General features: G+C 42.8%; 1 protein-coding gene across 2 annotated transcripts in view; it reads left to right on the plus strand.

The window, feature by feature from the left end:
* Positions 1 to 228: 228 nt before the first annotated feature.
* rgs12a (regulator of G protein signaling 12a) overlaps positions 229 to 25,583 on the plus strand; it is a 63,167-nt gene continuing 37,812 nt past the window's right edge. The window contains exons 1-3 of one of the 2 annotated variants that reach the window (XM_047385612.1): positions 229 to 435; positions 3,444 to 5,278; positions 6,412 to 6,504. In XM_047385612.1, the coding sequence (XP_047241568.1) occupies positions 3,515 to 5,278; positions 6,412 to 6,504 (1,857 nt within the window). In that variant the 5' untranslated portion in view covers positions 229 to 435; positions 3,444 to 3,514. Of the gene's footprint in view, positions 436 to 3,443; positions 5,279 to 6,411; positions 6,505 to 25,583 lie in introns of those variants that run through there. The other variant, XM_047385614.1, reaches the window with a different exon arrangement.

The raw sequence follows: 25,583 nt of genomic DNA on the forward strand, positions 1-25,583 counted from the left end.
TTTTAGGTTGTGATGGAAATTAGCCGAAAATATAATATGAGCTTTAAAAATTTATCAAATTCAGCGCAAAATTAACACTTTCAACGGCCGCTGCTGTTAGCCAATAGCGTCACTCCGCTCGTTTGAATATTGAACGTGACAGGCGCAGTGATTGGGCAGAGGGAGGCGTCACGTGTTCGAGAGACGTTACGCTGTCATGGTTACAATGAAAGACGCTTTGTGATTTTCTCGAGGGAGGGAGGAGGTGCTGCTGCTGTTGCGAGTAGCCATATGGAGCCCTGAATCATGTTAGGATTTTGGTATAAATAATGTAAAAATATATATATATCAAAAGAAAACATGGACGTGTGGCGTTAGAAATGCAAACCCGTGGAGTTATTTTAAGGAGTACGTATAAATCCTACGATTTATTGGAACTTTTTAACGCTTAAAAAGGTAGGAATATAGATGTTATCGTCTTATTTAAAGCGTAAAAGTATCTGAATTGTGGTGCGATAGTACTTGTTTTGTAGCAAATGTTAGACATGTGACTGCCATGTTGCCTCGGTTTAAGTATGTCCTAAATGAGTTAACTTCTGTGGTAAGTTGGAACATTTTTTAAACCAAAAGTGTCTGTTTATCATTAAAGTGCTGGTGAGTAAGAAGCCAGCTGGCGCTGTGTTGAGGGGGAGAGGGTGGTGGGGAATCAACCAGAGTGGGTAATAAAATTTAAAAGCTGTGTTTGGACATAAAAGATCCACCTGTTACATCTCTGACAGATAATTGCTAAAACAAGATTGATGTCAATTTCGCTAGTTAGATATTATACATATTAAGTAAATGAGAGCATAGAATTGAATTAAGCTAAAAAAAAAAAAATCACTGCAAACCTTTGCTTAACATGTGAGTAATTTATTTTATATGTTTTAGAAATATATTTTTGAAACTTGGTCCAAAGAAAAGCTTCCTTACTAAAATAAGTGGGTACTAGAAAGTTTGTCAATATTAGATTTTGTATAAGATTAATTGAACCAAAGCCTTATCCAACATTGAAAAGACTAGAGGACATGCTATTCAACTAAGGCAGATATGTTTTGGGATAATTTAGTTAAATGTCTTAAATAATCTTGTTTTAATACGTTGTAGATTAACAGGGTTTCTTGTTTTTGCATAGTGTGAAAATACATTGAATTTGCTTCAGTATTTTCTTGGTTGGTGTTAAGCATAAAAACAGAGCTTGTTCTACTTTAGGTTAGTTTTTTTTAAATAGAATACAGAGCAGTGAAAACTGTCTGGAATAGGCATGGGCTGGTATAAGATTCTCATGTATAATAAAAACTATCCTTGTTTTAGAGTATTGTGGTATTTCTACTACAATCTTCAAAAAAGTATACATAATTAAATAAATTATAACATTACAACATCATTTCTTTTATTTGAAACAGAAAATCAACCATTGTTTATTACATTAATATAATATTATCTCTGATAATTATTTATTATTATTTTGATTTTGATAAATGTTTTAGTAAAATCATGGAATAAACAAAAGCTGAGTTTAGTAGTAGATTTCAAAAGAGTATTGTGCACAATACTATACCACTTTGCTGTTCCGCTAGAGTAACACAGGTATAATAAGCATTTATTAGCTGGGTATTTAGTCAGGCTACTTCTCAGCTGGACTGCTTGCAGTTGGCCGCTTAATGCATGCTGCTTGTAGCTTGCCAATAGCTTCAAAACTGTTGCCTTGATAAGAACGATGCTTTTGCTATTTTGCCAATTAATACTCAGGCATTTCTTAAGGACTTTAAACTGTAGGAACAATATGATGGAAAGTTTGAGCAGTTTTGATACCATTGCTTGGTGATAATGGTAAATTAACACAAATGTTTTTCAATGCATGAAGTGGCCAGCACATTCTTTTTACTTCTGGTATATATATAAAAAAAAACATATAAAAGAAAAAAATGTTTAATGCAGCAGTATATCTCACTCTGAAAATGTAGAAGGATCCAGCCTTTAATTTGAGTATATTCTTACGTTTTATTTACATTTATTTTGAATTTGATATATTTTAGTGGAATTCTAAAAGATTATTTTTACCTAAATTACCAGGGCAACTGTTATTGACCCCTTAACAGTTCCTTTAAAATAAAGCTTTTTTTTTTTTTTTCAATTTATACTACATTTATAAGATTAATTTATTATTCATACGTCTTTACCAGGACCTCTAATAAATGTGATAAATGTGGAAAGCACTGTCTGTATTATATATTCAGGCATTGTACATGCATCATGGCTACTAATGTTACTTATATTTGAAAGGATGTCAATTCTTAGGTTAATTTACTGCCGGCCAATGTAGTGTTTTAGCCTGTCTTTAATCTAAAGTTCAAAAATAAATTGCTGAGAGAGCTAAAAGGTTTTTTTTGGTTTAGGATTGCAACTAACAATTATTTTGCTAAGTGATTAATCTGATGACTATTTTTTTGATTAACTGATTATTAGTCTGATAGCAAAAGGTGCTTAATAGAAAGTTTTTTACAGAATTTAAACCAGGTGAAGCTAAAGCTGTGCCACTTGAGGTGCTCTGGATAGAGCATATTTATAGACAAAGAAGGCTTTTTTTTATCTTATATGCAAAATGTATATATTTTTTGTTAATCGTTGCCTTATTATTGCTCTGAATGGGTTGTTCTTTCAACAAATGGCAGTTTTATAGTCTGTATAGTCCAGTTAACAATTATTCGATTAGTTGATGATTGTTTCAATAATTGACTAATCACGATTAATCCGATTAATTGTTTCAGCACTATTTTGGTTATTTAAAAAGATAAGTATAGTCAACACAATTTAAAGTTTTGGTTATTTACCAAATCAGGTTAGTGTCACCTAAGATCTTTATGGCAAAACTGGTTTATTGGCAAGATATACAACGGAGCAGCTGTTTGCAGTAAACAAATCACACGAAAAGCATTTTAATAGATCCAATAAAGAAATATTACAATGGTTTCTTCAAATCAAAAGCAAAAATAATTCTTTTAGCCATATTTGTGACATGCAATGAAATGTCTCCATCAACTGTCTAGATATTTAACGTGACTGGTTGCACCACGTGTGCCTGAAACCACACCTGATTTACAAATGTGTCTAATCAGGGTGTTGAATAATGTTGAGATTGCAGTCGTCATTGTGAGTCGCATTTAGTGTTAACTTTGAATGCAGTTCTTGTCATATTAGTTTCATTTATCCATTTAAACAGTTCTTGTGTAATTAATTTATTGCAAACACCTGAACAACCTAGAATTTTGACTATATAAATTGATTGCAGTGGGGGTTGAATATATGTAGATGCAGCTTTAAATATTTTTTGTATGGTACTCAATCCCAAATGGCCAAATTATGATTTATAAATCTAAAGATTATTGAGTATTCTGTGTTTTTCTCTCTTCATCTAATTGCAGGATGACAACGACACAATAGTGTTGGCAATCTAAAGGTTTTCCATTTGATCTCACAGCGCCTGAGACTTAAAATGAGGATACAAGGCCAGCCCGAGGGTGCGAGGAGGCGTTTGGATTTGAACGCAGCTAGTGAACTCCGGGACGTGGAGGTCATCCGTGGTCGGGCTGGATACGGTTTTACAATTTCAGGACAGAAACCATGTCTGCTGAGTGGCATCATGGAGGGGAGTCCCGCTTATGTGGTGGGGCTCAGACATGGAGATCGGATCATGGCCATCAATGGAGTCGATGTGTCCGCTGCTTCTCACGAAACAGTGGTGCAACTGATCGGTGGCTGCACAGGACCCCTGCATATGGTGGTGCTCTCCGAACGCAGAATAATGGGAAACCCCATCCTTAACGATGCCAAGTTTGGGTTTGAGCAAAAAGGCAGTGTTTTCCAGAAACCAGGTGTTCTCCGCACTATATCACATGACTCAAGCAGACCATCCTTTAATTCTGCCAACAATGTCACCACTAAACAGAGGCCGGTTTCGGAGCCCGACATGTCGCTGTGGTCACAACAGCTGAATGTTTTATCTGAGAAGGCAAAGGAGGAAACGCACACAGTTAGAGACACAGATTCTGACACTGAAGAAGTTAATCCAGACTGGACTGTTTTAAACATGACTTTGGTGGTCGGCTACCTTAGCTCCACAGAACTGATTCTGAACACCAGTGATTCAGAGAGCAACTGTTTAAAGGCCATACGGGAGAGAATACGACAGCTGGGCACAGAGCAGGATACCCATACTCTGGTGATGATGAAGATCATGTTTGATTGCATTCGGCTGTGTGACGATGCAGGAGCTGTTTTGGCCGCCTTTCCTGCTGAGAACCTTGTCTTAGGGGCCGTTTGTGCTGAAGACCCACGTTTCTTCTGTCTGGTCACCACAGCACACATTATCAATGGTCGTGTACCAGAAGATGGTCCTCTTCGGGCATCCTGCCACGTATTCTTCATTGACCCAGAGCTGGGAAACCATAAGGATCACATAGGGATTGCTGGCCGGTTTAGCTTTGGCTGCACTCCAGATCCAGATGCTTTGAGCTGCCTTGAGTTTCCTCAGACTCCCCCAGATGTGCTACACTTTGTAACAGTCCTTTATAGCGACCTTGGGGAGGCGGTGGAAAGGCTCAGAGCTAAACTGGACATGGAGGCTCAGCAGCAGGCCAACGAGACTGACAGCACAAGCAAACTGGGCAGCGCCAGCAGCAGTGGGGACAGCGGAATTGAAAATTCTTCTCCCCATGAGGAGAGAGGGGACAGGGATTTCCCTTCTGATATCCCAAATCTTTCTGGGACCAACCTCCCCAGCTGTCCATGGGATTATCCCTCAGCTGAAGCTGTCGCCCTGATAAACCTTGCCAAGAATGGCCAGAAATTTAATCCAGAGAACAGCGCCAGCACACATTCCCTTTCGGAGTCACTACCTGGCCCGGATTCTCTAACAAGCTTCTACGGAGGTCCCCCACCCAGGCTGGAGTTCCAGTTCAAGCCCCCACCTCCTCCTCTACCCTTGGGTAAAAAATCAAACTTCCTGGCTCATCCTATGAGAAGCAGCCAAAGGTGGTTTTCAAAGCCAAAGTGGCCTAAAGCCCTAAGCAGTGACTCTGTACATCAAGAGACATCCACCAACACTGGCTTCACCACAAATAACCCTCCCTACCCACTGAGCCAGGTACCCTCAGACAGGTACCAGCCCACAGAGGTCATGATGCCTCCCAGAGAAGAATGGACCAAAAGGTTTCTTGAACAAAGACAGAAACTGCGGACAGAGGGCAGCTACAGAAATGTAAGATATTTCCCTAACTTCTCATTACACTTTTCAATTCAAAGATGAAATCTGAAGCTTCAATTCAAAATAGAGAATGTGTTTATATAAACTGGTTTAATGTGGCTCAAAGTAAAATAACTATTCAACTCATTCAAGTGTCTGCCTTCTCAAACAGAATACATACTTTTTAAAAATGTGTAAATGCTCATTTCAGAAAACAGTGGGATGGCTTTAAATGGATGTTTTCTGAAATGAGTATTTACACATTTTTAAAAAGTATGTCGGGAAGAAAGTTAGATTTTTTTCCTTGCTCTTGGTTTTGTCTTTGTCCACAAGATGTCCCTGTGTGTCCATGCAGCTCCGGAAACAAGCTTCCCTTCTGGGAAACACCAATGAATTAAAACAGATTCACTGGAGTGGTTTCTCTCTCTTTCTCTGGGCATACTAAGAGCTCCTATTAGGCTCTGTGTTGGCAAATCCCTGCTTGTTTTAAAAAAATCAAAAGTACTCAAAGTATGTGTTGGATAACTGTATCGTTTTCTGCATTTATTATGGTAATTTTCAAACTCAGAGCTAGGTTTTGTGCGCCTGCTGTGTTTTTAGATCTGAAAGAAGACAACTTTAGACAGGAAGCTTGGCAAATTACAGGGTAGAGCCCATTTCATACATTGGTAATTATCTGCAATTCTTAAACTCTAGTTTAAACATCAGCCATAGCCTCTGCTATCATAATAATTGGGTGGTGGGTGAAGAAATTCAGTACCTTTTAAGGTGGTTCTGTCTCAGATTGTCTGATTGACGTTGATGGAATTTAAAATTTGTGATCTTTGTGTGTGGATTTTTTTAGGAGACTGACTTAAGGTAATTGCTTACTTCAGGTCCACTTGAACATTTAGATGAGTAACTCTGATCTATTGCAATTACATACAAAAACTGCAGACAAGCAACTTATTAAACAATTAGTCTTATATCAGAACAATCACAATAGATAGTATTTTTTTAAGTGCTTCAGGTAGTTAAATGCAGCGTTTTAAACTGGAATATGTGTATGCTAAATCTAAACTCAGTTAAACCTGCTTAAATGATTAAAGTGTGATGTCGCTCTAAACAGTGCAGTCATGTGTTTTCTTCTCAATCGTCTTCTCTAATAGGGATCCAGGTTTTGGGGCATAGGTGTTGCCCGCGCCTCCAAACGTCGTTCTTCCAAACGTCTCAGCATGGCACGATCTCTGGATGATCTCGAGGTAGGCATTAAGTTATTTTTGGGGGATATACTGTATGATGAGAGGTAAGATTGAATAAATAACTGAATCTGACTGCACTGTTCAATGGTTAGGATTAATTGGTATGTATGTACCTGACTGTTGTGAAGTGCCTTGAGACAACATGTGTTGTGAATTGGTGCTATATAAATAAAACTGAATCGAATTGAATTGAAGATTCTGTATATAATGGATCCAATCCCTGATCCAATCCCAAGTATCATCTCCAGGAACCCTATCACGGCATTTTAAGCAATCATTTGAAGTTGTTGATGAAATTCAGCTGACAACCCCTGTTGTTGGTGTCCTGTGAGATTTTATGTCTCACAAGTCTACAGAATTGTATTTTAGGCCATGCACATTGATTTGTTGAGCTAAAGAATCAAGTTTTCTCTAACAATCTACAATGAAATTTACAAGGAATGCACCGATTTGATTTTCTGCTGTTATGGCTGATAACCAATATTTACTGAAGTTATATATATTTTCCTAGAAACACAATGAAGACATGACCACACTGCTAAGATTACTTCTCTGCTTCAGTTAAACACCCCCCAATCCTGCGCTGCGTCACTATCACTTTCACATGACCAAACAGACGGAAACAAGATAGAAATAAATAACGGTTGGTAATATCAACCTGGTTTTACTAATGGGACTGATACCAATATGTCAAGAAATGATTAAAATTGGCTGATTTTATATATCATTTTAGTGCTAATATATTTACAGTGAAAGAGAGACTGTATTGCCTGCTGTAGCGTCCTGTCTGTTTGTGACCTTCTCTGCATACTGTTGTTAGTCGGCTTTCAGAGCTGTGAAGAGAGCACCTGAAACGCTATCAATTAATTTTTACAACGTTCAAAGCAAAGAGCTAGGTTTATAAATGAGCACAACTTCTATTATACTCAGTATTTGTAAAATGAAAAAGTGATGGACGTTACAACCCAAGTCATGTCAAAAACCAAGGGTACACATGCTAGCATCGACCTGAAAACACCGTCAGCAGCAGAAAGACAAGAGCTTATTGAAAACTCTGGCTTTTAAACTCTGGCTTTATATGTTAGGTCAGATATAGTTTTAGAGGGATAAGTCTGCGCTGTAGAAAATCTTGTTGGGGCAGAGTGTTAGACGTGGTAGAATCCAGTGGATCATTTCTGAGTGAGTTAAGTAGGGCACAATCCCATTACTAATGCTGGCCATACGGATGAAACATAGTTTGTTTTTAATTGCATATGCCTGATATTGAATTTAAAGTAAGTATGAGACAGGTAGAATATACTGTATCTGCAAATGCATATTCTTAAATAACTCAATTCAGTGTCATAGAGTAAAAGTTCCCATCAGAAATTATAATTTCATTTAGTATTTGCAGTTGGGGATTTGCTCAAATAATTTCTTCACCAGGGTTGGCTGCAAAAAAATTTAGTTTTTGTCTTTAGTGTTGACATTCAACTGAAACGTTCTCCTTTTCGCTGCACCTTCAGGTCTCTCTAACCTTTCATTTCCGTTGCCTTGAACTCTGTTTGCTGCTCCACTTGTAACGAGAGGTGGCTCACAAAGTACTCTTTGTGTGAGCGAGAGGCATGGACCTGTTTGTTTGGTCTTGCTAATGAGCCTTGCTGCACATTTTAAATTTGGTGCTTACGTTGCCTCATATTAATGACACTGAACAACTCGCCTTTTCCCGCTCCCTCAGCAAATCTGCATTACTTACGCGCACTGAATCATATTCGCTTGCGGTTACCTAATGCCACCGTTTTACATGCACATGAAGAAAACAGGGAAACAAACCAAATGATTGCATGCTGTATTGTGTAAATATGTATGAGTCATACACTCAGAGAGGCTGACCGGAAACCTGCTGCTCAGATTTGTTTCAGCGCACACTGAACAGAGTTGTTTGAAAGCTCCATCATCAGAGCAGGTTCGGCCCAGATGTAAAAATGAAGCACACATTCCTTCTTTCATTAGTAATTCACTGTCCTAATACATTTTATTTGCTGTCATCCTCCTTGCATGTTCATAAAGCAGTATGAGAATCTGTGATGTCATCATTTGTACACCTTAAAGCCACTTTAAGGAAGTTATGAAAGTTGGATGAGTGGTTATCACCTCACTAAGGGTTCCTGTCTTCTTGATCATGTTTGGGTCTGTTTCTTTCCTATGGCTTCCAAGAAGTTGCAATTTACTGCACATCAATCAATAGTGAAATTGCTTCTGAGTATCTTCGAGCAACTGATGTAGTGCTCTTCCTGGAATCGTTATATGACCATGAGGTTATACCCTGGTGAATATGAATGGAGAAGCTGCGAGTGGCTGCACAACATAACATTGGCTGGTGTTGCTTTGTGTTCTCGCCCCATACCTTTAGTTTGCTTATGTGGTACACATTCTTGACACCTTTCAGTGAACAGAACTTGTGCTATTACATGGATAGGACTAATCCACCATAAAAAAAAAAAGGGCTTGAGAATTTGAGTGGATAGAGTTTGTACACTTGTATGTAATGAATGTATGGAAAGATATTTGCACTTCAAGATTTTATTTTCTTTCCTACTGAAAGTCTAAAGGTGCATCCGTCCGTCCATCCATCCATCCATCCATCCCCACATACCTCCATCCATTTTCCTTACAATCTGTGTTTTTTACAGGTTGCATTTTTAAATCATGTAGAAAAATCTTCCACAAATACTTTAAGTTTTGTATTTATACTTTAAAAACTGGCAGAAAAAGGAAGTAGGTTTCCCTGGGTGTTTATACCTTCATACTTCCAACATTTGTTAAGGGTCTTGATATTTTGTAATAAATAATATTTTGTTGTATATTTAAATAACGCCGTGATATTCTCATAGCAAATGATGTTGGATCACCTCCTGTTTCAGGAACACTGTACAGTTAGCAGGTGTATGAAATGTGTATAATTTCAAATGATTTATTGGCCCCTTCATGAAATCAGCTCTGTTTCTTTTAAGATGCCATCTATGGAGATTCAATCAATCTGGACAACAGATGCCTCAACATCCCTAATAATTTTATTTTGGTCATCCATCCTCAAAGCGTTTACTCTTGAAGAGAAACTTTTACCCAAAGAAACAGTTTGCAGTCTATAGTAAATGCAGCAAAAACAGAATCAGTACAAGCATGTGGCATGTTGCAGATTTTCATCATTTGGGGAACTTTTCCTTGACTTTACTAAAACTCTTGATTTAACCTTCTTGACAAACTTAAACTGAAGTCATCGGGATGTTTTGAATGACAAGGTCAGCATAAATACATGATAACCTCTGAATGAGTGCATGCATCTGGACCCACAAGGACACTCGGAGACTCTTTTATTCCTCGTTACCCCTAGGGGCAGCTTTTGGATGAGTCCTTTTGAGCCTTAATGCATGCAGACGAGCACAGATCAAACACATTTTGGTTGTCTCTTATTTCAGTGGTTGTAGTGGCAATGGTTTGTGGAAGAATGAACTAATTCTCTGTGTTTGTCGTAATATAGGTGCTGCAAACAAGCAGCAGTATAGGGCACATATGATCTGTTTGTATTCGTTGTGCATTTCTGTCTCAGCAGAGGGAGAAACGATTGTTAATCCATGTCTGTTTTTGTCTGATTTGTTTTTCCACCTATAGCTTGCCGCGAGATTCGTCAGATCCCCTTTACGTTTGGGCATGTCAAAGAATGCTCTGCTTTGTACCTTCTTGTCTTGTTACCTTTCAGTGCTCGTCAAGCAGATGCTTCTGCATCCCACTGTAGCGCTCCACTTTTCTGCGGGTATTTACTCATCACAGCCCCAAACAGATGCTTTGTGCTCAGCAGATGACTGTGTGTTCAGCTCCGCAGAGATGACACCATTAGTCGGCTCCTCTATCTGTGTTCACGCTCACTCTGATCTGTCTTCAGAGGTGTTTTATGGTTGCATATGAAAACATCTGTTCATGTAAACAGCTAGAGAAAGCACACCATTTTTACCCTGCTGGGAGATCTGGGGCAATTTTTTGCTCTGTGAGTTTCTCCTTTCGTTTTAGGTGTTGAGATATTATAAGCACTTGTTTGCATGCCTGAAGGGCACAGATCTATCTTGTGGGTGTAGCAGGGAAGGCATGAGGACGCAGAGACAGTGAGGGAGGTAAATACAGAGGGGAAAGAGGAGGATTTCACAGCACAGAGAGGGAGGGAGGGAGTGAGAGGAACCGGCATCAGAGAGGGAGCATTTGAACTCCCAGTAGCTGTCAGGATTTTCAGGTTTCTCTGCACGCGCTCTCCTCCTCCTTTCCCGTTTAGCGCCGTCTCTCCGCAGTGCAAAACGCACAGACTCTCACACACACACGCTCAGCCGATATCCAGCGGATGGACCCTTTTACACGCACCAGCCACAGGGACCAGCGCTGAAAACGAGCCAGACGCACGCACACAGGGCTTTACATGGAGCAAACTTTAACTCTCAACTCTGTAAGTCGTCATATCTCGAGCTCTTTCTAATTCGGGCTGATGCCATTTTCATCTTCCACACTTTTCCTTCTTCGGGTTCTGTTTGGATCCTGTTGTAGCAGCATACAGTGGTTAGCTTGTGTGGTCTGTCAGAGGAATGTTTTGACCAGTGCCAGCTGAACTCCCATGTGTTGTATGACACACACACTGTGCTGCTGTATGAAGCAGGATGTGCTCCTGCTTCGTGCAGCAGGATCTAAGCTGTCTTTCATTTAGATGCTTATACTAAAAGACTCTTCTGAGTTTTTATGACCCTGGCTTATTCTTGTTAATTTCAGGGCTTTTTGAATAAAGTGCACTCTGCTACACTTGCCCTGGGAAATGACCCCGTTCCCAGTGAGCTGGCAGCACCAAGAGAAGTTCCATTTAGGACACAGAGATGCAGAGGTTGTTGCTGTCAGATGGGATTAAATTAGCAGTGACATTCAGTCGCCTTGTATTGTGTTGTGATCACATTGCAGCCACAGTTGAGTTGGAACTTGAAGTGGTTGCCTGTGGTTTTAGCTTACCCATATTTGGTTTGTTTAGGCATGTCCCTGCTTTGATTCACCAGCTTTACTAGAACAGCACTGCACTGTTAAAACACAGTTCACATTTAACCTATAAAACTGGTGTAACAAGTGTAGACATTTATGTCTTTTTGTTGGGTAGACTTTAGTTGAAATTTGAAAGCTAAAAGGCAAATTTGGTAAATTCCAAATTATTTAAATTAGGATATTATTAATAGTTCATTTGTTGCAGTAACTGAAACACTTAAAGATTAATTACACACAGCTTGATGTTTTTTAAGCCTTTATATCTGGTAATTACGATTATTTTCTTCTTATAGCTAATGATAACATGATATTTAAGATTAGATTACATCAGACCAACAAAAAAGAATTTTTGATAAGTATGTTTAAAAAGGCACTACTCTGACAAACGAGCCTCCTCGGAATGCATATTGTGATTTATTAAATATGATTAGCATCTTGTCTCAGTGGTTAGCACAATTTACATGGTTAGCACAGTTAGCTTTACAAAAACAATGTATTCCTTGAAGAATATTATCTGCTTAAAGTCTTGCTCTTTGAATAGACTGCATCACGGTCTGCATAAGTTGCCTAATAAGATACCTGTATAGAAAATGCAGTTTCCTTTTAAACGGCATCTTAAATTTCTGTTTTGCCTTTGACTTAATTTAAGGCATCCTACGGATACTGAAAACAGCTGAAATTGAGTCTTCACTCAGTTATAGCATCCAAACCGTGGAGTGTTGTTGTCAGGGTAGCTAATAAACCTAATTAAGATAGCATTTTCCAGCTGCAGTCATCAATCAGTGCACACAACCAAACAGACACAACAGACACCTCAGCTGGTTCTTCCTTTGCAGTAGAATCATGACCAAGGGCGTAATTTGCCAGGGGGTTAGGGGGGTTATGACCCCCCCCCCCCCCCCCAACCAAAAACAAAATCTGATCAAGTCAATATGACCCCCCAATATAATAACATCACTCTGATTTACAAATAAATAATGCATAAAAAACTTTTTGATTTTCTTTTATTTTCATTTGCCAGCAAAATAACATCTTGGTATCACCTAACCCGAATTCTCCACCAAGCATTCTCTGTTTGCTGTACTTTTGATTCAGTCGCTGGTGAGAGTGGTTGTACTTTCAAAAAAATGGACAGACGATTTTTCACTGTTGGTCAACAAAAAATCTTGTAAAAAGAGTGAAAATCAAAATGAGGTAAATATACAGGGGTTGGACAATGAAACTGAAACACCTGGTTTTAGACCACAATAATTTATCAGTATGGCGTAGGGCCTCCTTTTGTGGCCAATACAGCATCGATTCGTCTTGGGAATGACATATACAAGTCCTGCACAGTGGTCAGAGGGATTTTAAGCCATTCGTCTTGCAGGATAGTGGCCAGGTCACTACGTGATACTGGTGGAGGAAAACGTTTCCTGACTCGCTCCTCCAAAACACCCCAAAGTGGCTCAATAATATTTAGATCTGGTGACTGTGCAGGCCATGGGAGATGTTCAACTTCACTTTCATGTTCATCAAACCAATCTTTCACCAGTCTTGCTGTGTGTATTGGTGCATTGTCAGCCTGATACACGGCACCGCCTTCAGGATACAATGTTTGAACCATTGGATGCACATGGTCCTCAAGAATGGTTCGGTAGTGACGTGCCCATCTAGCACAAGTATTGGGCCAAGGGAATGCCATGATATGGCAGCCCAAACCATCACTGATCCACCCCCATGCTTCACTCTGGGCATGCAACAGTCTGGGTGGTACGCTTCTTTGGGGCTTCTCCCGCTTCTTTGGGGCTTCTCCACACCGTAACTCTCCCGGATGTGGAGAAAACAGTAAAGGTGGACTCATTTCAATATTTTGAGCAAAACTGTGCTCTTACCCTGCTAATTGAACCTTCACACTCTGCTCTTACTGGTGCAATGTGCAATCAATGAAGACTGGCTACCAGGCTGGTCCAATTTAGCCATGAAACCTCCCACACTAAAATGACAGGTGTTTCAGTTTCATTGTCCAACACTGTATATGTATTGTTAAGTTAGTATTCTCTATGCCGCTCTCACACACCTGTACACGCAGACACACTGAATGACGGTGCATGTAGACTAGCTTTAAATTACAATGGTACCCAGGTGCTTTGTTAGACCCGTCACCTGGACCTCTGGGGCTGAAGCTGCAGAACAGCCCCAAATCTGATGAAAGAAGACATTTAGGAGTTCATGTCTGTTGAAAAGATGCATTAAGCCCCAAAATGACAGACTTCACATTTTTATTAAAAACAATCAGATTTGTTTCTATTGTGTTCCATATAATCACTGCCCGATCTACCCAACCTGACAAGGAGTCTAAAGGAAAAGAAGGCAAAAAGTGCTTATTTGCACACAAGCGATACTGTGACTGCGCAACTACGGGCGCAGGCTCAGGAGGACTGGCAATTTGTTCATTCTGGACAAGTCCAGAACGTCTGTTCAGTCCGGGAGTGTCGGCCTGCCTCATTAATCACTCGAAAAGTTACACTGAGCGTATCAAACACAATAAGATAGAAGGCTCATTTCAGAGCAGCCGTGGAGCCAGCCAGAGAGTGGGAGCTTGGTGGGTGTGTACGCCCAGGAACAGGTGGAAGCAGAGCGGCTTAACTCAGACTGAAGTTAGCGTTACACCTGAGAGCTGGCTCAGAATGGGCTAATTGAAAGCTAGCACTAATCACTGATTCACCCAGCAAGACATGAGGTGGAGGTTCACTAATGAGCATCATCAGGGTCATGATGAGAGACTTTCACCTGAGCTACAGGTGAAGTTAAATGGCCTGGCCATGATAGAAAACTGAAGGAACCCTCTCTGTGAGCTTCTAGCTGGATCTGCATCATGATGTGAAAAATATCAGATCTTTAGTCATTTAGATAGATGAGAAAAGAAGACCATTTATTTGAGCCACAGTAAAAATAGTTTCTCTGAGTTTAAGAACAACTTTAGTTGGATGGACTGAGCAGAACGTTTTTTCTAGATATTACAAAATGTGTCATTATCTGCTTCAGCCAAATGTTTTTTTCATCAGTTATAAACTGTTAATCTTAGTCTTTCACTTAAACTAATAACAAAAAATTAAAACCAAGTCAAATTATTGTGAAGCTTTTGAAAAACCCCAATACAACATTCCTGAATATAACAATATAGTTACATAATGCTTTGATCAGTCCTTAAGTTTTCACTGCAACGAATAATTACGGTACATCGTATTCACAGAGAAACGGAGTTTGTCTCTATGAATTTCTGATGTTTGATTTTAGTCTTTATTATATTAAAATATGCCTTGATCTCTGTTTGACTTGAGGATTTGTGTGTTCTGTGGGATTAGCGGCAGATTCAGGCCAACAATACACACTTTTATCTCTCTGACATCACACGGCCAGCTTTGCGGGAGGGGGGGTCAGTTTTGCTCATGAAGTGTCCCCAAGGCTAGCATTATGGAATGACATTTTCTAAATGTCTACACTGTAGTTCCCCCTTTACTTTCCTCCTCCTTTAAAATTCTGTATTCTTTAAACCTGTGCAGCTTTTATCCAAACCCGACAGCTGGAAAGAGAAAACAGTAATGCTTTTACAAGTTGGTTAGAAGGTATTTAACTGTCCAGCTGCTCAAAGTATGACTATGCTGCATCCAGTAACCAGCTGACCAGATGTGGATGTGGTTTTGCTGAGCTTGCAGTTTGACCAAACTGTAACCACGGAAAATACTCACTATCTCTGGATGGAGACCAACTGCAGTTCCACTTTTGAGTTCTTTCTCACTGTTGCCATGACATCATCAATCGACATTTTGGATTTTGACTTTTTGTTTTCTTCTGTTAACTTCGCCTTCTCTCTGCTAACAGTACAGGCATGTCAGGCATACTACACACTGATGACATTTTTACCTTTTCTCCCCCAACACCTGTAGTTCAGATAATGGCAAAACATGTTTACTTGCGTTGTGCAGAGTGAAAGGGATGACTGATTGGCTTCAGGACAAGAACCAGCTCCAAGCTAATGTCTACCTTATCCCGTGGTAGTCATAAACTTAGATTATTCAGACAGCAGCTTGGCTCAGAAGCTTTGTCACAAATGTGTAGCCTAAACAAAAATATATTGGTAATGTTTTCTCCTATTTCCTAAATTGTAAGCCATGCTATGTCTTGTTCTCATAGCCTATATTATGTGTAATCATTTTATCAGAACTATGTAATAAAAGCAACCTGAAAACCAGGTATCTGATGCTACATTACTTCTATATATTTAAGCCATCGACCTTTGAGAGTCTTATAGCCCCCTTCACACTTATTGGCACCCCTAGTAAGGATCTACACAAAACCCTTTTAAAAAATGTTCTTAGTGAGACTTTGTGACCCAACATGCAACTCTTTCATTCGTCTATATAAACTTTATATTGCACTTTAATACAAACAAGTTGCTGCACAGCAACAGCAATGAAACTAATAAACACAAAATGCAGGTACATTAAACCAGGGGTGTAAACATAAACTTGGGTCAAGGCATGAGCTTGTGTGAGATTGTCATGGCATAATAACATTGTGTAAAAATATCACAGTATTTACACAAAAAATTTATTAAAACAGCTTGTAAGCTGCGGTTTAAGAACAGTGTTCCCCCTAATAAGACTGATGGATAGCGCTGCTTTAGTTGACAACCCATCATTGTCTGTGTTTTGCAACCAGAAGTATTTCCTAACACCCCAATTGATCTTTTCTGTAAGTATAAGAAGATTGAAGTAGCATTAGCAGACAGTATGAGCAAACGGGTGGGCGAGGGGCAGCATTGTGTTACTCTCTGCTTAATACAGCTGTAAAAAAACTCAGTAGGTCAGTAGATTAAAAAATGGTGTTACTTTCATGACAGGGATGGAAGATCTCCTTCAGTTTCCACACCTGACTTTCCTAAATAGTTTCAAATTTCACTTTTTCTGTAAGTTCTAAAAAGAGTAGTAGACTTATTTTAGACAGCTCACCAGCAGTGTGCAGGAACATGTAGGGTGGGGAACAAAGGTTCTAGTTGTTTTAAACAGTGTGATCCGTGACTTAGAGGGAAACAGGAAGTCACAGATTACTAATTAAAAGTCCCTAGGTTTTCTGATCCACTGGTGATTTTAACAATTATTTCATTGTTAGTTTTTTTTCCAACTGAACAAATGTACCTAAGCTAAAGGTTGGATTATTTTTTGAAGATTTTCATTATTAGGTGCAGCTGCATTAAAAGAATAATTTATTTTAAGCCTTTTTACTCACCTTTACCAGGTGTGCCAATAAGAGAGGAGTGTGCTGAAAATGTGTAGATTTTTTTTTAGCCTTGGACACTCTATACCTACGGTACTGGAAAGTAAAGTTAAACAGAAAAATTTTATTGGAATGGATCAGATGCTCCCCATGACCAAAACAGGGAGCAGGCTCAGTCACACTTGTGCACCAAGTAAACAGTAAGGACAGTTCTTGGTATTGGCAACATCCAGGAAATATTTCAGGATGCAGATACTGTTTCACATCATTTTCTCATCAAAACACAACAAATGTACCCATCCACCCGTGATTATCAAAACACTCTACACCAGGTTTTATTTAGTTCAGTGGAAAACTGGGGGGATTGGGGGGGAGGGCTAAAAGAGCTAATTATAAGTATCGGGTTCAGGTTGGAAAGTCCATTTCTGGGGGAGTTTGAGAAAGGGGACAACAAGGGTGTGGTGGTATCTCATGTGGTTTATCCACTTCAGGCCCTCCAGGCTCATGCCAGCAGAGTTCCTTCCCTGCTATAATAAATTGTGGTGGGAGGGGTCATGATGTGTGCTCTTTCCTTCCTTCTAAAGTTATTCTGTTTGTGTAGTGGAGCTCAACTCTGCCTTTTATTTCTTCACTAGTTTTGTGTCACATTACCTTCAGTAAGCCTGCTAGTGGCATGCAGAGATTCTATAGAGCTGGATTTGAACTTGTGTTTTCGGGTTTTGAGTCCTATGCTACAGGCTATGCAGGTACAGGCAGATCAAACCCTTTAGGATAAAACCTTATATTGAAGTGAAACTGAAACGTTCTGTCACAGGCTGAAGCATTATGTTACTAACCCAGCGGCAAACTGGAGAGCAAAAAGAAAAGAGTTCAACTCTCCTTTAAAAGCAACCCCAGATCTAACTGGTAGCTTCTATTTTTAATATATGTATTTTTACTCTGAATTTCCCCACTGAAGGACAATTAAGGATTGTTTTATTTAATTGTTTTCTTTCGAGCAACAAGTGACTGACGCTCTGCATAAATTATGATAATCCCGGTTTAATCCAGACAAGAGGAAGAGCTTTAACCATCTGCTGTGGCGAACCTGGGCAAATTGGGAAACAGGCAGTAGATTAGTGACGATCGGAAGGATTAAGGGCTAAAACGTAGTGTGATGTGGTCTTGTGTTTGCATGCTAGTCACCCATGCACCTCTGTGAGCAACTCATTTGTTCGAGAAGGGATTACAGTGAAAAGCCCTGTCTCTCTATGCAAGTCTGGAGTGTTTACATGGGTCATGGCCAGGCGCCAGACATCTGAACACTCAGCTCCTTTAAAGTGCCTTAAAGAAGATTGCTATCTGTTTAAGAGAGTAATTAGTTTAGATGAGCTTTTCAGGTAAATTGATACAGAAATATACCCAAATTAACACTTTTGCCTCTAAATCTGTTTATTGTCTTCTCATATTGCAATTGTTATTAACCTTTATCAACAAAAAAAATAAATAAATGTGTATTGAGGGATCAAACCTGCTTTCTTCCAGTTTTTGTCACATTCATACCCCCAAGATCACAAAGTTCAAAGTATAAATTCAACTAATAAAGTAATCCTGATTAAAAAAAAAAAAAAAACCTGCTCGTAATGTAATGATAAAATGAGCCATAAGATTGCTAACAATATTACTTACTGGATGTGCCATGTACACATTTATTTTAGTCAGATGTATTTTAGTGAGATTTTATGTGACAGACCAATATGTTGTAAAGCATAATTGGGAAATGGACAGTAAATTATTCATGATTTTAAACATGATTTATACATATGTATTTAGAAACCTTTACTCTGATACCCCTAGATAAAACTGCCTGCAGAAGACGCTTGAGTAGCAGACCACCTGTGTGTAATCTAGTCTCAGTATAAATCCAGCAGTTCTGTGAAGGCCTCAGAGGTTAGAGAACATTAAAAGGTTATAAAAAAAAGCATCGCAAACCTTAAAAATCTCATGAAGAACTTTTCAATCCATCATCAGGTGAAGGAAAGTGTATGGCACAGCTGCAAACCTACTAATACACAGTATTCTGCTTAAAGAAGGCGAGAGGCCCATGGTAACATACAGCCAGAGCTACAATAGAATGGTTTAATCTAAAGCATATTAATATGCTAGAATGGCCTAGTTAAATCCCAGACCTAAATACAAATAATAATTTGTAGCAGGATTACATATTGATGGTCACTGACATTAGCCATCCAGTCTGACTGAATCTGAGCAAATTTACTCGTACTCATCGTCTTCCGTTTATCCGGGTCCGGGTTGCGGGGGCAGCAGACTCAGCAGAGACACCCAGACGTCCCTCTCTCCAGACACCTCCTCCAGCTCCTCCGGGGGGAGCCCAAGGCGTTCCCAGGCCAGCCGAGAGACATAGTCCCTCCAGCGTGTCCTGGGCCGTCCCCTGGGCCTCCTCCCGGTGGGACGTGCCTGGAACACCTGCCAAGGAAGGCGTCCAGGAGGCATCCGGTATAGATGCCCGAGCCACCTCAACTGGCTCCTCTCGATGTGGAGGAGCAGCGGCTCTACTCCGAGCCCCTCCCGGATGGCCGAGCTCCTCACCGTATCTCTAAGGCAGTGCCCGGCCACCCTACGGAGGAAGCCCATTTTCAGCCGCCGTTCTTTCGGTCATGATCCAAAGTTCATGGCCATAGGTAAGGGTAGGAACGTAGACCGACCAGTAAATTGAGAGCTTTGCTTTTCGGCTCAGCTCTCTTCACCACAACGGACCGGCACAGTGCCCCCATTACTGCGGCAGCCGCACCGATCCGTCTGTCGATCTCCCGCTCCATTCTTCCCTCACTCGTGAACAAGACCCCGAGATACTTGAACTCCTCCACTTGAGGCAGGAATTCCCCTCCAACCTGAAGAGGACAAGCCACCCTTTTCCGGTCGAGTACCATGGCCTCTGACTTGGAGGAGCTGATCTTCGTCCCAGCCACTTCACACTCGGCATGCGAACCGCCTCTGCGCATGCTGTAGGTCTTGGCTAGAGGGGGCCAGCAAGACCACGTCATCTGCAAAAAGAAGAGACGAAATCCACTGGTCCCCAAACCAGACCCCCTCCAGCCCTTGGCTGCGTCTAGAAATCCTGTCCATAAAAGTTATGAACAGGACCGGTGACAAAGGGCAGCCCTGCCGGAGTCCAACATGCACCGGGAACAGGTCCGACTTAGTGCCGGCAATGCGGACCAAACTCCTGCTCCACTCGTACAGGGACCGGATAGCCCCTAATAAAGGGCCCCCGATTACATACTCTTGGAGCACCCCCCACAGGGCATCACGAGGGACACAGTCGAATGCCTTCTCCAGGTCCACAAAACACCCATGAACCCTCGAGCACCCGGTAGAGGGTATAGAGCTGGTCCAGTGTTCCCCGGCTGGGACGAAAACCACACTGCTCCTCCTGAAGCCGAGGTTCGACTATCGGTCGAACTCTCCACTTCAATACACTGGCGTAGGCCTTACCAGGGAGGCTGAGTCTGCCACCCCAGTCTGCCAGTCCAGAGGCACTGTCCCCGACCACCACGCAATGTAGAAGAGGCGTATCAACCATGACAGCCCCACAACATCCAGAGATTTGAGATACTCAGGGCGGATCTCATCCACCCCCGAAGCCTTGCCACTGCCGAGCTTTTTAACCACCTCGGTGACTTCAGCCTGGGTGATGAAAGAGTCCAACCCTGAGCCCCCAGCCTCTGTTTCCACCAGGGAATGCGTGATGGCAGGATTGAGGAGATCCTCGGAAGTACTCCTTCCACCGCTTGATAATGTCCTCAGTCGAGGTTAGCAGCTTCCCACCCCCACTATAAACAGTTGTTGGCGAAGCACTGCTTCCCCCTCCTGAGGTGCCGGACGGTTTGCCAGAATCGCTTCGAGGTCAACTGGTAGTCCTTCTCCATGGCCTCACCGAACTCCTCCCATGCTCTGCCTCTGCCACAGCCCGGGCCGCAGCACGCTTGGCCTCATGGTACCCGTCAGCCGCCTCAGGAGTCCCACAAGCCAACCACAGCCGATAGGACTCCTTCTTCAGCTTGACAGCATCCCTTACTGCCGGTGTCCTCCACCGGGTTCTGGGATTGCCGCCACGACAGGCACCGCAGACCTTATGGCCGCAGCTACGGGCAGCAGCATCGACAATAGATGCGGAGAACATGGTCTCTATGTCTCCAACATCCCCCGGGATCTGTTCAAAGCTCTCCCGGAGGTGGGAGTTGAATACGTCCCTGGCCGAGGGCTCTGCCAGACGTTCCCAGCAGACCCTCACTATGCGCTTGGGCCTGCCAAGTCTGTCCGGCTTTCTCCTCCTCCAGCGGATCCAACTCACCACCAGGTGGTGATCAGTGGACAGCTTAGCCCCTCTCTTCACCCGCCTCTGCAGGTGTCACTGTCGTTTCCAACGTGGGCGCTGAAGTCCCCCAGCAGAATAATGGAGTCCCCGGGAAGGGCACTATCCAGCACCCCCAACAGGGACACCAAGAAGGCCAGGTACTCCTCACTACTGCTTGGCCCGTAGGCCAAAACGACAGTCAGAGACCTATCCCCAACCCGAAGGCGCAGGGATGCGACCCTCTCATCCACTGGGGTAAGCCCCAACATGAGACGGCTGAGTTGGGGGGCAACAAGCAAACCCACACCAGCCCGCCGCCTCTTCCACTCCAGAGTAGAAGAGAGTCCAACCCCTCTTGAGGAGATGGGTTCCAGAGCCCACGCTGTGCGTTGAGGTGAGCCAGTCTATTTCTAGTTGATATCTCTCGACCTCCCGCACAAGCTCAGGCTCCTTCCCCCCCAGCGAGGTGACATTCCATGTCCCTAGAGCCAGCCTAAGCATCCGGGGATCGGGCCGCTGAGGTCTCCACCTTCGTCCGCCACCCAATCCTCTTTGCACCAGTCCCTCACGGTTCCCCCTGCAGGTGGTGGGCCCACTGGGGGATGGCCTCGCGTCTCTCGTTCGGGCTTGGCCCGGCCGGGTCCCGCGAGGAGCAACCCGGCCACCAAGCGCTCTCTGGCGAGTCCCGACCCCAGGCCTGGCTCCAGGGTGAGACCCCGGCTCCGTCGTACCGGGCAACATCACTTGCCTCGATATATTAGTCCTCATAAAGCAAATTTACTATTTTATATTATGTGTTGGTCTATCACATAAAATCCAAATAAAATACATTAATGTTTGTGGTTGTAATGTAAGAACATGTAAAAAAAAAACTAGGGATGAACAGTTTTTCTAGGCATGCTAGGCTTATCAGATACATTCAAATATAATTTTTTTTATGTTCAACAAAATTTGCCCTAGAGGAAAAACAGTGCATCTCAATCTCTAGATTCCGAAATCAAATTCATTTTGATTTTTAGGTTTCCATAATTACTTAAATATTGCCATAGGCGCTTCATAAGTCCCAATATTCTCAATTTCCTTCACTTCCTCATGTTCCTCCCATGAGCTGGAAAGAAATGTGTCTTCCATTTTATCAGTTACCGCACCCTCAACCTCCCTCCCTCCAAAGGAAGTTGGCTCTTTCTTGTTGATTTTTTCAGGGGGTAGATTGTCTGCTTCCACAGATAGCAAACCTAGATTATCCTCAGCCTTTTTGCAGTCAAGACTGCCTGGCGGAGCACTTACCATGCAATTAAGTCTTGTGACAAGCAGTAACTATTGATGTCATGAACTTTCTCTGGAATTGTTTCACAAATCGATTAAATCAAGCAGAGGCACTGCTCTCGCTCTTTGTACGTTCTGTCACAAGCACTAAAGAGTAAACTTGAAAAGTTGCTTTGCTAAAGGCAAGTTCTGTTAGGACAGAGTTAGCCGCTGTTAAATGTATCACCTTGTAGCAGTCAGTTTTCTGTGTAATGGAGGTCAGAGGGCAAAATCAGACCTACAGGGCTGAAACAAGCTGCTATGTGTCTGGAGATTCATATTACTACAGATGTTGATAACTCAGCTCACTACTGAGTACAGCTTCTAATTACAGCATAACAGATTTTATCTCCACATTAAAGCATTTTCATTCCCTTTCTGTGTCACATTTCTGCGCTCTCGCCTTAAGTACACAGTGGGATCATTAGACTCTGAGCTTCATGTAGCACTAGGAGCTCTTCTAGTGCAATTCACAATAACAAAGTCTTCCAGCTGCAACTAGGGCCCATCAAAGGCATACTAATTGACTTTTTAGATGTAATTTTTAGGGGGGGGGACCTCAACTTTTTTTCCTCAAAGTGTCAGCTGGTGGGTTGTTCTCAGTCTACATTTTGACATAAAGTCTTCTCTTTCGCTGGAACAAGACTACACTGTAATTTCAGTCGGTGTGCAAGTACAGAGATCTAAATGTGAAATTCTATTAGCAAAAGAACTTAAAAAAACCTCCACTGCTGTTAAATGTGTTGCTGTTTAGGAAGAAGTTGTGTTCTACATCAAATAGAAAAAAATGGATTCAAATTTTTGCCTGGCTGGTTTTTACAGCAATGCAGAAGGTCTTAGAGACGTTCACTGCGTGGGTGGTTCTGCTTTGAAACTGCTGTGCCATTTAAAGGTACGCAGATGAGACTGTGACTCCACTGCATTTGCGCTTTAATACATTTTGAGCTGAAATCCCAGTGGCCTCGGCGGTTGCCCTGAGCCGATCGTGACTGAGGAGGGACGCATGCAGGTTTATTCATAGTGCAGCTTTACACATGCACATTAAGCTGTTTGCAGTCCTTTTCTCTCATTGAAACATTGCGGAGGTGTGAACACTGACAGTCGTAGGAAACGCTGAAGATTGACTCAAGCACATTTATAGTCCAGACAGTTAGAATTTTTTAGGTTGTGCATGGACGGCTAAAAAAGCACTCGGTGTGTCCTTGCAGATGGGTTCAGACAGTAAAATATACGCCGCCCTCCACAGTTTTGGCCCCTGGTAAAGATGTGTGAAAAGCCTTTAGAAGAAACAATCACCCTGAGAAATCTGAAAAATCAGGCCTTAAATTGGAGTACATTTAATTAGGGGATAGGAAGTCCGGAATTAAGAAATAATAGTCTTTAGCACTAGTTTCTATAAAACAAATTTAACTAATCATCAGTTTAAAAGGTGTAGAAAGAGACGAAATGTTGAAGAGACGTGTCAACCGTGACAGCCCTACAACATCCAGAAACTTGAGGTACTCAGGGCGGATCTCATCCACCCCCGAAGCCTTGCCACCGCGGAGCTTTTTAACCACCTCGGTGACTTCAGCCTGGGTGATGAAAGAGTCCGACCCCGAGTCCCCAGCCTCTGTTTCCACCACAGAATGCATGATGGCAGGATTGAGGAGATCCTCGAAGTACTCCTTCCACCGCCCGATAATGTCCTCAGTCGAGGTCAGCAGTCTCCCGCCTCCACTATAAACAGTGTTGGCGAAGCACTGCTTCCCCCTCCTGAGGCGACGGACGGTTTGCCAGAATCGCTTCGAGGCCAACTGGTAGTCCTTCTCCATGGCCTCACCGAACTCCTCCCAGGCCCGTGTTTTTGCCTCTGCCACAGCCCGGGCCGCAGCATGCTTGGCCTCACGGTACCCGTCAGACGCCTCAGGAGTCCCACAAGCCAACCACAGCTGATAGGACTCCTTCTTCAGCTTAACAGCATCCCTTATTGCCGGTGTCCACCACCGGGTTCTGGGATTGCCGCCGCGGCAGGCACCGCAGACCTTACGGCCACAGCTACGGGCAGCAGCATCGACAATAGATGCGGAGAACATGGTCCACTCGGACTCTATGTCTCCAACATCCCCTGGGATCTGGTCGAAATTCTCCCGGAGGTGGGAGTTGAATACATCCCTGGCCGAGGGCTCCGCCAGACGTTCCCAGCAGACCCTCACTATGCGCTTGGGCCTGCCAAGTCTGACTGGCTTTCTCCTCCTCCAGGGGATCCAACTCACCACCAGTTGATGATCAGTGGACAGCTCAGCCCCTCTCTTCACCCGAGTGTCCAAAACATGCGGCCGAAGATCTGATGATACGACAACAAAGTCGATCATCGACCTCCTGCCTAGGGTGTCCTGGTGCCAAGTGCACTGATGGACACCCTTATGTTTGAACATGGTGTTCATTATGGACAATCCGTGACTAGCACAGAAGTCCAATAACAAAACACCACTCGGATTCAGATCGGGGAGGCCATTCCTCCCGATCACGCCTCTCCAGGTGTCACTGTCGTTCCCCACGTGGGCGCTGAAGTCCCCCAGCAGAATAATGGAGTCCCCGGGAGGGTCACTATCCAGCACCCCCGACAGGGACACCAAAAAGGCCGGGTACTCTGCACTGCCACTCGGCCCGTAGGCTGAAATGATAGTCAGAGACCTCTCCCCAACCCGAAGGCGCAGGGATACGACCCTCTCATCCACTGGGGTAAACCCCAACACGAGACGGCTGAGCTGGGGGGCAACAAGCAAACCCACACCAGCCCGCCGCCTCTCCCCGTGGGCCACTCCAGAGTAGGACAGAGTCCAACCCCTCTCAAGGAGATGGGTTCCAGAGCCCACGCTGTGCATGGAGGCAAGCCCGACTATTTCTAGTCGATATCTCTCGACCTCCCGCACAAGCTCAGGCTCCTTCCCCCCCAGCGAGGTGACATTCCACGTCCCTAGAGCCAGCCTAAGCATCCGGGGATCGGGCCGCTGAGGTCTCCACCTTCGTCCGCCACCCAATCCTCTTTGCACCAGTCCCTCACGGTTCCCCCTGCAGGTGGTGGGCCCACTGGGGGATGGCCTCGCGTCTCTCGTTCGGGCTTGGCCCG

This window comes from Girardinichthys multiradiatus, chromosome 14, assembly GCF_021462225.1.
Source record: "Girardinichthys multiradiatus isolate DD_20200921_A chromosome 14, DD_fGirMul_XY1, whole genome shotgun sequence".
NCBI classification, from domain to species: Eukaryota; Metazoa; Chordata; class Actinopteri; order Cyprinodontiformes; family Goodeidae; genus Girardinichthys; species Girardinichthys multiradiatus.